This window comes from Phyllopteryx taeniolatus, chromosome 1, assembly GCF_024500385.1.
Source record: "Phyllopteryx taeniolatus isolate TA_2022b chromosome 1, UOR_Ptae_1.2, whole genome shotgun sequence".
NCBI lineage: Eukaryota > Metazoa > Chordata > Actinopteri > Syngnathiformes > Syngnathidae > Phyllopteryx > Phyllopteryx taeniolatus.
The window spans coordinates 24,504,346-24,517,230 of record NC_084502.1 but is presented as its reverse complement, the minus strand read 5'-3'; the positions used below and the strand labels follow the sequence as shown (position 1 = coordinate 24,517,230).

The following is a 12,885-nucleotide window of genomic DNA, read 5'->3' as shown; positions in this document are numbered from 1 at the left end:
GTACATGACCTATTCTACTGCCTCCGCCACTCTTCTCACAAATGTTCAATTTGTGGTCATTTTTAGAGTTCGGTTTAGAGAACACTGGACTTTTGGCCCTTACAAACTTAATGGTGGATATTTTTAACTGGAACTTGTCAGCTAATTGGGGGAGGGGTTCATCGAGGAGAAAACAAAAGGTATCCATTGTAGCTGTTGACATCCGTGCAATGACGACAAAGATGTAAAAACAAAACAAAAAAACAGCTTTTCTAGGTGAGTACTGACATGCCCATGAATATTCTCATTAATCCAGGTAATTTCATTCTCAGGCCACTGAATTGATCACAACTGGACTGCTCTTTGTTATCTTACAAGACGTTTCGCTTCAGTCAGTTCACGCAACAAGACTCAGTTAGGACTGACTAGCCTGATTTGGTGAAGAAAAACTATTTGTGCTCTAAATTGGAGGCACTCCCCTTACCATGTATAGTATTCTTTGGGATTTGAAAAATTGTTATGGTAATCGTTAGACTGCCTGGCCGAGACGCCATTGTCTGTCCACAAGGGTTGTTTGGTGGAAACTCCTTCATTAATATTCCATTCAGTTGTAAAATGGTAGTGGGGCTGGCTAACAGTCAAGGAGGCCGTGTTACAGTATTTGTTGGAGGCAGAGTGAGCAGCTGAGTCTTGAGGAGTCTGCCCCTCTGTGTTGTGCCATGCGTCTGCTCGGTGGCTGCTTGGTTTCCGCAATAAGTAGAGTATCTGCGCATTTGTCATTGCACTTGACCTCATACAACAGATTACTTTTCTGCGTATGGGGTGTCTATTCTTTGGTACTGACATTACATCACAGTTTAGTATATTCCTGGGGGCTTATAGCAACAGTCGATATCCAAAAAGTTTAGAATCAATGAGTTTTCAGACCGTTATTGAAAGGATAAATTAGTCCTTTCACAAGCAGACAGGTGTGCGGCACAATATGTGTACACATTCATTCATTCGCCATACGGCTTACCCTCGCTTATATACGGTCGCGGGCGTGCTGAAGCCTATCCCAGCTGACTCTGGGCGAGAAGCAGGGTACACCCTGAAATGGTCACTAGCCAATCACACGCACATATAAACAAACACCATTCACACTCACATTCACACCTACGGGAAATTTAGTTTCCAATTCACCTACCACGCATGTTTTTGGAATGTGGGAGGAAACCGGGGTACCCGCAGAACCTGCAAACTCCACACAGGCGAGGCCGGATTTGAACCCAGATCCTCAGAACTGTGAGGCAGATGTGCTAACCACCGTTTCACCCTACGTGTACACATGTACATTCAATTGCTATGTCCTCGTGGCAAGTTAGAAAAAACAAAACATAGGTTCCACTAAGTGATCCTAGTGATCAATTTCATATCTATACCTCAGTAATATGTTTGTTTGCCTCTCCCACTAACAAAGCACAAAAACCTATTTTAAATGTGGAAAATAACATAAGATGTTGCGACCACCCCTCCTCCTCGCTGTCCCTAATGAAGTGGCCAGTCGACCCACGAACACTAATTCACCACAAGAGAAGGAAAAAAAACGACAATGTTGTGCTCGGGTAGTTTGCCTTGCTTGTGGTTGTTGGTAAAAGGTCAATGATTGTGTAATCTTGGAGTTTTGCTCAAAGAATGAGCATGAACTAACATTAGCTAAGCTACAAGACTGTCTGTCTCCTTTGAACTCGTTATTATTGCGATGATGATGATGATTATTATTATTAAAATTGAATTCAGCATGACCTATGACATTAGTGTGCAATTTTTTTTGTAGAGCTATATTGGCTGATGACCAGTTCACGCTGTACCCCGCCTCTTGCCCAAACTCAGCTGGGATAGGCGCCAGCAGACCCACGATCCAGGATAAGCGGTTCAGAGAATGCATGGATGGATGTTGAGAAATAATGAAGTTAAACTGTTTTAGTCTAATTTGAAAGTGATTTTTTTAAACAAGATGTACTATAGACAATATCACACAAAAGCATTCCCCAAAAAGGCAATTACCGTAATTTCTCGTGTATAATGCGCATTCCCCACGCCCCCCAAAAAGTTGTCAAACATTAATAGTGCACATTCTACATAGGTATAGGGGGGAAATAAAAAAGCTTTCACATTTTGTAAATGTATGCCGCCATCTCGAGGTTATGAAAACGGTGTACACTTTCATTCTAATATTCCGCCACCTAGAGGTTATGAAAAAAGTATAGCCTACACTTTCATTCCAATATGACAGGGGTACGTATGACTGCATATACTGTATGTACAGTTGTGGTCATAAGTTTACATAACTTGGCCGAATTTGTGAAATATTATTATTATTATTATTATTTTTAATATGACTGAACAAGAAACATCATTAATTTATTTATGGTTATTTTTTGTTTAATGATAATGCTTTTCTGGAATGCTTGACAGTTTAATTTGAATCCCATCAAAATAAAATTAAATGTGTTTCGCCTAGCCCTTCATGTTTTCTTTAAAGAAATCTTCTTCTTACAAATTCTGCCTGGGTAATCAAACATATGAGCACAACTGTGTGTTTTCTCATTTACTAAATAAAAGTAAGGCTGTGAATTTCAAAATAAGAGCAAGTAAATAACAAAGAAAGTATTGTATGTTCAAATAAAGTCCTTAACTTCAGAATAATTCTTTGAAAAAAATACTTTGTTTTGATCATATGGGTAGAAGCAAAATCATGCATTGTAAAAATGCATTATACATAGGAAGAAGGGTCTTCGAGAATTTTGAGGTCAACTTTGGGGGTGCGCATTATACACGAGAAATTACGGTATGTTTTTCCCCCACACAAAAATCTCAATTTCTCCAGAACCCATCAATTTAAAAAATTCTTGGTGTGTTGTACTCAGGTTGAAGTGGTCATTCCAATCACACTTTACTTTTGACAGATTGTCATTTTTGGGAATTCTAGTCACGTCGCTATATAGTCAGTTAAATCTTGTATTATAAGTATAAAAGCAAAATAATTATGTAGAGATAATTTTGCATAAATAATGCATCACATAATTATCATAATTTAAAAAAAAATTCTTACAGGAGTTGAATAACACACGAGGTTCAAGGAGAGGAAGGCAGTTTCTTTTTTGTCTCTTGTTCTCCTCAGAATTACTGGACAAGGAGATGTGGTGCTTTCGACAGGGTCCTGTCACCAAGATGTTACCATGCAATTTTTTATTTTTTTTATTTTTTTTTTTAACAAGGGACAGATAATTTGATCATTACAGATGTCTTTACAATATCTGACTATCATCTTGTGCTAGAGACATTGCTCTGTGGTTGGATGCAGCAGCAAGGATAAGCAGAAAAGAACATTGTTTGAATCAGTTTACCTGAGCCTTGAGTATCAGCAGAATCTTCATTTGAATGTGGTGTCTTTTGTCAGGATGAAAAAGAATGCAATATTTCATATTTGATGGTGGTTATTGTTATAAAGGGACAACAAACTATCCATCCACATCATATATAGTACAGCCTACCTCTGTTTTCTCACTAACAGCCTGTGAAGCAATTGGGCTTTGCTGAACTCCAATGGTAAATGACAGACTCAGGGAAATCTGAGATACAGCAGATTCCTGACTGAAGCTACAATTCAGGTCAGGATTCATTGCAGATCCAGGAAAAGGTGAATGGGGAGGAGTGGCGATGTGGGACAGCTTTAGGGCTGTCAACAAGGGAGAAAAGGGCAGTGAAAGTGAAGACTGCTGGATCACACTTGTCTAAAAACAAAGGAACAGAAAGGAAAGGGCACAATGTCAAAATGAAAACATGTCAATTGATAGAATAGTAACATGGAGAATAATAATGATTCTCAACAAATATAAGTGAACATCTGCCTATTCGCAGTCCACTATTTATGAATTCACCTACTAAATTTTTTCTGTGGTTTTCCATTGTGTTGTATGCGGTTACAGTGTGTTGACATATTGCATATTTATGTTTACCAGCTCAGTTGGTAGAGTATTGCCTTTGAAAGCCTCGTGTCGGGGTTCCCATGAATGCTGAGGTTTTAAGCTCATATTTATTTCCATTTTCATACCTTGTCCAACTCCGTAGTACTGATGTACTGTATCATATGATGTTTCTTACTTATGCCAGATTTACACTACATACGTACTGCTAAAATAGTAATATTGGTGCTCATATTCAATGTTATTATTATTGTTATCTTATTATCTTAAGTCATACTTTTTACTTGTACTCCACCTCCATTCATATACATAAATTTTGCACTTTCTGGTCTCTTTGCGCTTCTGTAAAGATGTTAAACGATATTTCGTTGTCTCAGTACTTCGTGCAAAGACAATAAAATAGAATCTAATCCAATATGCCTGTCATGTCTATTTGAACACCAGATGGGAGTATTCAGTGTTCCAATGAGGCCTCGAGTAGTGAACCTTCTTGCTGAAGCAATGGGCTCGAACGCCTCAGTGATTCATAGGACTTCACCTGTCCATCACTAGTAATTGGTGTCAAGGAATAATTTTTGAACTGCTACATCTCAACTGAGAAACAAAGATCTTTTTTATGTCAGGGAAGAGTTAAGTTTAGTTAGTTTAATGGTGAATCTGTATGTCTTACAGGGGAATTTGAAATACTCCCGCTATTTTTAATTGTCCTGTTTATTGAAAATGCAGCTGACAAAAGGAGGTTTTAGGGGACAGACAGAGTGATAGAACGGTCAAGGGGAACAGGTGTGCAAACCATAGCAGAACACTGGTTGATCAGTCTAAATATTTGACGACAAGTAACGTTAAGTCAAGTCGCGTTCTTATTTGTGGACAAGGGAATACCCGGTGAGGACATGTAACAACTAACCAAAAGAACAAGATGAGAGAGGACAGAAAAGGGCAGGGTAGGTTTAGCCTACGTTGTTTGTTAGTGGAAGTTACGAAGAGTCTTCGCCCCATGTGCAAGTATACACATACTTGAGGTGCATTTTCTTTTAAAAATCTAATAATGTGCAAGTCATTTATTTTCAAGTTAATGTAAGATAAGAAATGAATTCAGTTTTAAATTCCTCAAAAATTCCTCATTCATACTCAGAGGTAAAATGTACACATGAAAGCGCTTTGTGATACTGGATGGTCTCTTCCCATTTTTATGCCAGGTGGTCTCATAAATTTGTTAAAGGTATCCTTCCATCAAAATTCAAATTTTCCACTGTTTTATGCATAACATAGGTCAAAATGAATCTGTGAAGTGGTTTAGGTTTGACATTTTATGTGGTTTGGCGATTGAATTGCAAAAGTCAATGAATGGCATAAGGCGTGCAAAACAAGTGGATTTCAAATTGCTAACTTTGTGATGTAGAGTTATGTCAATTGATATTCAAGTACCTGCCTACTCAGTGTTGCTACCCTCCCACTTGACTCAGCTGAACTGCAGCTTCCGAGTTTTAAGAGAGCGAGTCTCAGCCACTTCCAACAATGCTCAAAATTTACGATGTAACAATGGATGAAATAATGAAGCTTGCGGTCATTTTCATCAGTGATGATCATCGTGGCAGTTCCAATTACAATGAATGGGAGTGGATGACGAACATGACCTAAAAATATCCCCCTCTTTTTGTTTTTATCCACATCCACTTTCAATTCACGCTCCCTATTAGTGGGCCAACAATCCAACGCTTAGTGAACCGAGCTTCACAATAATAATTTTATGGCTGCAACACGTTCCAAAAAAGCTGGGACAGGTGGCAAAAAAAGACTGAGAAAGTTGAGGAATGCTCATCATACACTTGTTTGGAACATCCCACAGGTGAACAGGCTAATTGGGAACAGGTGGGTGCCATGATTGGGTATAAAAGGAGCGTCCCTGAATTGCTTAGTCATTCACAAGCAAAGATGAGGTGAGGTTCACGTCTTTGTGAACAAGTGTGTGAGAAAATAGTCGAACAGTTTAAGGACAATGTTCCTCAACGTACAATTGTAAGGAATTTAGGGATTTCATCATCTACGGTCCATAATATCATCAAAAGGTTCAGAGAATCTGGAGAAATCACTGCATGTAGGCTTTCCCTCAGGCGGCACTGCATCAAAAACCGACATCAATCTGTAAAGGATATCACCACATGGGCTCAGGAAACCAATGTCAGTAAATACAGTTCGGCGCTACATCCATAAGTGCGTGTTAAAAGAAAAGATGATGAAACAGGGGTAAACATCACCCTGTCCCAGCTTTTTTGGAACGTGTTGCAGCCATAAAATTCTAAGTTAATGATTATTTGCTAAAAACAATAAAGTTTATCAGTTTGAATATTAAATATCTTGTCTTTGTAGTGTATTCAATTAAATATAGGTTGAACATGATTTGCAAATCATTGTATTCTGTTTTTATTTATGTTTAACACAACGTCCAAACTTCATTGGAATTGGGGCTGTAGATGACGAGCATAACCTCAAAATATACTCCTCCCTTTCAGATCGCGTTCTCTATTAGTTCTCTATTATCAAGCAAATCATGTACATCAATTATGCTGACAGGAGTAATTGCAACATTTTTCTGCAACCAAGCCTCCTTTTAAAACAAATTTCATAGTAGTTGAACAAACAATTTTCATAAGCGTCTGATTTCAAAACCAAGTTATTCATTCATTTGTTTTCTATTTGTAATAATATGAGGCGATATGTACATTTGTACATGGTTTCACAGTCATAATGGCCTTCTGAGGGAAACCATACAGTAACTATGATGGGGCCCGCGAAAAAAAATTAGTTTGACACCCCTATTCTATATAGTATTGACGCTAGCAAATGCCGTGATATGGACCGACTATAGTCAAGCTGTTTTCCAGATTTTAATTGGGGAAGATGAACGATCCAATCAGAGCAAAGCTCATTTACATGTGACATGATTATGAGAAATCCGACTCCTACTCATACTCATACTCTCAAACACTAGGCGGAAAAGACCAATAGCTTGGAAAAAGGACATTTTGGGCATTTCCAAACAAAATTATAATGCAAACATGATAAAAGGCAATCAAAGATTATAAAAATGAAGTTAAAAAAAACTGACGGAAGGTGACCTATAAGCACTGTTTTTCCACTTTGTGTTCAGACACTATTAATCTGTGCATCATTTGTTCATTCGTTTTTCAAAACAAAACACAAAATTAGGACTTGTTTTCTCAATATTCATTCCTAAAACCAAAATTGAAAAAAGAAAAAAATGGATAACAACTAACTTCTCCAATTTCCGATTTTGAGCATACCATAATTTCTCTTGTATAATGCGCACCCATGTATATTACACAGCCCCAAAATTCTACAAAATCCTTGCACCTATGTGTAATGAATTTTTACAATGCATGATTTTGCTTCTACCCATATGATCAAAACATGAAGTATTATCTGTATTTTGTTAGTTTTTTTCAAAGAATTATTCCGTAGTTAAGCACTTTATTTGAACATGTAATACTTTCTTTCTATTTACTTACTCTTATTTTGAAATTCACAGCCCTTCACAGAAATGAGAAAACACACAATTGTGCTCATATGTTTGATTACCCGGGCAGAATTTGTAAGATGTATACAATTCTTTAAAGAAAACATGAAGGACCAGTTGAAACACATTTCATTTTATTTTAAATGGGATTCAAATTAAAATGTCAAGCATTTTAGAAAAGCCTTATCATTAAACAAAACATAACCATAAAAAATAATGATGGTTGTTTTTCAGTCATCAGTTGTATTTAAAATAAACAATGTTTCACAAATTCTGCCTGGGTCTGTATACTTATGAACACAACTGTACGTATATGCAAGTCATATGTACCCCTGTCATATTGGAATGAAAGAGTAGGCTACACTCTTTTCATAACCTCTAGGTGGCAGTGGCATATTGGAATTAAAGTGTACAGCTTTTTCATAACCTCTGGATGGCGGCATACATTTATAAAATGTGAAAGCTTTTTTTAAATGTTCCCCAAAGCCTATGTATAATGTGCACTATTGACGTTTTGAGAATTTTTGAGGAAGAAAATGTGCATTATACACGAGAAATTACTGTAAATGGAAAATACAGATAACGGGCAATTCTGGCTTTTTGTCCAATTTGCAAATTTTCATCCATAGATATGAATGGGCAGATACGCCAGCACAATGTAGCAGCCAGCTACCAGACATGCATATATGGCAGCCATCTTGAATTCTTATATTTTTGCATAATTTCCCCACTTCAAACTTACATCAAACAAATGTAAATATCAGACAAATATAACCCATGTGAATTTAAAATGCTGTTTTTGAATGATTTCATTTATTAAGAAGAAGAAATACTGTATTCAAAGTTAAATGGCCTGTGTGAAAAGGTAATTACTCCCCTTGTTAAATCATGAATTAATTGTGGCTAATCACAATTTTTGGTTAATTTCACTGATCACACCCAAGCCTGATTACCTCCAGAGCCATTCAATCAAGACAACACATCAACAAAATCTGTCCAGACAAAATAAAGTTGGACAAAATATCTTAAAAAGCTGCAATATAATGACACGATGCAAAGAAATGATTCCCAAGACTTTTAGGAGAATATGATATGGACCGACGAGATGAAAGTTGAGCTTTTTGGAAGGTGTATGTCTCGTTAAATCTGGCGTAAATGTAGCACAGAACATGATATCAACAGTCACACATGGTAGTGGTAGTGTGATGGTTTTGGGCTGTTTTGTTCCTTCAGGACCTGGACAACTTGCTATGATTGATGGAACCATGAATTCTTCTCTAACAGAAAATCCTGAAGGAGAATGTTCAGCCATCAATTTGTGACCTCAAGCTGAAGCACACTTGGGTTCTGCAGCAGGCTATGAACGGCTCCAGTGAGAGTTGGAGATCACGGCTTGATGAAGACAACAGAACCACATCATCTGCAAAAAGCAGACATGCAATACTGAGGCCACCAAACCGGACCCCCTCTACGCCTCGGCTGCGCCTAGAAATTCTGTCCATAAAAGTTATGAACAGAATCGATTTTGTCTGATATTTACATTCGTTTGACAATCTTAAACATTAAAGTGGGAAAACATTAGACTTGGATTCTGAGTTTAGTTGTTAAACATTTTTCTTATGTTGTCAGGAGCGTTCAACCAACAACAATCAAGAGACAATAACAGCATATAAATAGTATCCTGAAACAGTATTTTACCCCCTTGGGTGAGGAACACAATGGCAGGCTGATGAGAGGGGAGAACTCCGGGGACTGGGTGGACATTTCAGGGACTGTAAAGGTCCAAAATAAACACAGATGATCAAACTGCTGGCCTAGATGGTCAATACAGTACACATTTGAAACCAGAACTTTATATACACTATATAAAAAGACACATGGTTTTGTTCTCATTTTATGACATGAAATGAGACTATACGTTTCCTGATTTAGGTAAATTAGGATTACCAAAATTATTTATATTTGCTGAATGCCAGAATAATGACATTTGATGATGAGATGTATTTATTTATTTTGGGAGGAGGGGGGATTTTCATTACTTTCCTCAAATTCAGAACTTTAAATACAGTAAGATTACTATGCCTTTAAACAATTTGGGGAAGCAGAGACTATGATATGTCTTTGGAAACTTTTGACAGGTTTATTGACAGCATCTGACTAAATTAGAAACACGCTTCAGGATGTTGAAGGCACACTTAAAACACACTGGTTCTTTGTATCATGGCTAAGTCAAAAGAATCAGCCAAGATATCAGGAAGAGAATTTTGGACTTGCACAAGTCTGGTTCATCCTTGGGTGCACCTTCCAGATGACTGAAGGTACCACGTTTATATGTTCAAATAATTATGTGAATTATATGAACACCATGGGAATGTCCAGCCACGATACTGCTTAGGAAGGAGATGGTTTCAGTGTCCCAGAAATGAATGTGCATATCAATCCAAGAACAAAAGCAAAAGACCTTGTGAAGATGCTGGCTGAAGCTCGTAAGAGTGTGTCATTATCCACAGTGAAACGAGTACTGTACCGATATGGTCTGAAAGGCCACTCTGCCAGGAAAAAGCCATTATATAATTTTATCCAAAAGAAACAAAAAATGCCAGATTACAGTTTGCAAATGCACATAGGGACAAAGACCTTAATTTTTGGAGACATGTCCTGTGGTCTGACAAAATGAATATATAACTGTTTGGCCATAATGAGCATTGTTATGTTTGGTGGAAAAAGAGGGAAACCTGCACGCCTGAGAAACACCATCTCAACTTTGAAACACAGCAGTGGCAGCATCATGTTGTGGGACTGTTAAGATGCAGGAGGGGCTGGTGCCCTTCACAAAATAGATGGCCTTATGAGGAAAGAACATTATGTGGAAATACTGAAGCAACATCTCAAGACATCAGCCACAAAGTTTAAGCTTGGGTGCAAATGGATCTGCCTGATGGACAATGACCTGAAGCATACTTCCAAATTGGTTACAGAGTGGTTTAAGTGTAACAAAGTGGACAAAGGACAACAAAGTACATTTTTCAGGCTCAATCCCATTGAAAATGTATGGGCAGAAAAGGCAAGTGCGAGCGAGCAAGGTGACCTACAAATTTGACTCAGTAACACCAGTTCTGTCATGAGAAATGGGCCAAAATTCCTGCCAACTATTGTGAGAAGCTTGTGGAAGGATATCCAAAAGGTTTCACCCAAATAATACAGTTTAAAGGCAGTGGCACCAAATACTAATGAAATGTATGTAATGTTCTGAACAGAAAGTCATGAAAAACTGTTGAAAAAAATCCTTGTGTCCTTTTTCATTTTTGGGCAAATAGAAATATTTTTAACATAAATTATTCTGGTAATCCTAATTGACCAATAAAAGGCAAAGTTTAGTCTGATTTCATGTCAAAATAGCTTTTTTCTGGAGTGGATGTCAACTTTTGGTTTCAACTGTAAAGTACATACACAGTTTTATGTTAAGTAGCAACGTGGCCAGTGTTTTCATCCATCCATCGATTTTAACAATCCTTCATAACAAATACATTCCTAAAAAAATTAATGACTAAAAGTACATTCTGGCGCCACGGTGGACGACTGGTTAAAGCGTCAGCCTCACAGTTCTGAGGACCGGGGTTCAATCCCCGGCCCCGCCTGTGTGGAGTTTGCATGTTCTCCCCGTGCCTGCGTGGGTTTTGTCCGGGCACTCCGGTTTCCTCCCACATCCCAAAAACATGCATTAATTGGAGACTCTAAATTGCCCGTAGGTGTGAATGTGAGTGCGAATGGTTGTTTGTTTGTATGTGCCCTGCGATTGGCTGGCAACCAGTTCAGGGTGTACCCCGCCTCCTGCCCGATGATAGCTGGGTTAGGCAACAGCACGCCCGCGACCCGAGTGAGGAGAAGCGGCTCAGAAAATGGATGGATGGATGGAAGTACATTCTACTGCGTCCACTGATCTGATGACAAAGGCTAAATTTACATCATTTAAGTCTAGTTTTTTAAGGACGGTAATTTTTAGGTGGTCGGTTTGGAGAACACTTTGGAATTTCGGCCCATATGAGCTTAATCGGCGCGTCACGGTTGCAGACTGGTTAGCACATCTGCCTCACAGTTCTGAGGACCCCGGGTCATATCAGGCCTTGCCTGTGTGGAGTTTGCATGTTCTCCCCGTGTCTGTGTGGCTTTGCTTCGGGTACTCCGGTTTCCTCCCAAATCCCAAATACATGCATTGTGGATTTGGAAGACAACAATCAACTGGAAATATTTGTTTCAAAGAAACAACCAAAAACCCTCACAATTAAGAGTATATTCCCATATCGTTCAGGCCTACTCTTGATTGATGTCTAGTAAGTTTTAACTGGGCCCACATCATTAAAGCTTATCAGCTTCCCAGTGACGAGGACTGGCTAAGTGTGGCTAAAGGTTGAGCCACATAAACACACGTGATTTTGTTGCTAACTACACAAAAGTGTGGCTAGGAGATTTGTATACTTGTTTACCCACATTGGCTAAGAGTTTTCATAAACAAGCCTGCCAACCTTTATGCCTCCTTTCGAATATAGGAAAGGTCAGCACTGTTTCAGATGAAAGTAAAGTCTTGAGACTTGCAGGTTTGCCTGCACACTATTTACTTAACAAAATGAAATAGGTGTTTTCAAACTAATCCACAGATATACCCATGTAAAATATTTCTACAAAAATTGAAAAAAATATAGTGTCGTATACAACCCCAATTCCAATGAAATTGGGACGTTGTGTTAAAAATAGAAAATAAAAACAGAATACAATTATATGCAAATCTTGTTCAACCTATATTTAATTGAATACACTACACAGACAAGGTATTTAATGTTCAAACTGATAAACTTTATTGTTTTTAGCAAATAATCATTAACTTAGAATTTTATGGCTGCAACACATTCCAAAAAGGCTGGGACAGGGTCATGTTTACCACTGTGTTACATCACATTTTCTTTTAACAACATTCAATAAACGTTTGGGAACTGAGGACACTAATTGTTGAAGCTTTGGAGGTGGAATTATTTCCCATTCTTGGTTGATGTACAGCTTCAGCTGTTCAACAGTCCGGGGTCTCTGTTGTCGTATTTTCCGCTTCATAATGCGCCACACATTTTCAATGGGAGACAGGTCTGGACTGCAGGCAGGCCAGTCTAGTACCCGCACTCTTTTACTGCGAAGCCACGCTTTTGTAACACGTGCAGAATGTGGTTTGGCATTGTCTTGCTGAAATAAGTAGGGGTGTCCATGAAAAAGATGTTGCTTGGATGGCAGCATATGTTTCTCCAAAACCTGTATGTAGCTTTCAGCATTAGTGGTGCCTTCACAGATGTGTAAGTTACCCATGCCATTGGCCCTAACACAGCCCCATACCATCACAGATGTTGGCTTTTGAAC

At 38.3% G+C, this 12,885-nt stretch overlaps 1 protein-coding gene across 5 annotated transcripts in view; it reads right to left on the bottom strand.

Moving 5' to 3' along the window:
- Positions 1-12,885, bottom strand: part of LOC133482470 (uncharacterized) — a 70,182-nt gene that overhangs the window by 5,609 nt on the left and 51,688 nt on the right. For all 5 annotated transcript variants that reach the window (XM_061782639.1, XM_061782657.1, XM_061782665.1 and 2 more), the window contains 3 exons: positions 9,184-9,257; positions 3,516-3,755; positions 3,369-3,411 (listed from right to left, as the gene is read on the bottom strand). In XM_061782639.1, the coding sequence (XP_061638623.1) occupies positions 3,369-3,411; positions 3,516-3,755; positions 9,184-9,257 (357 nt within the window). The remainder of the gene's footprint in view (positions 1-3,368; positions 3,412-3,515; positions 3,756-9,183; positions 9,258-12,885) is intronic.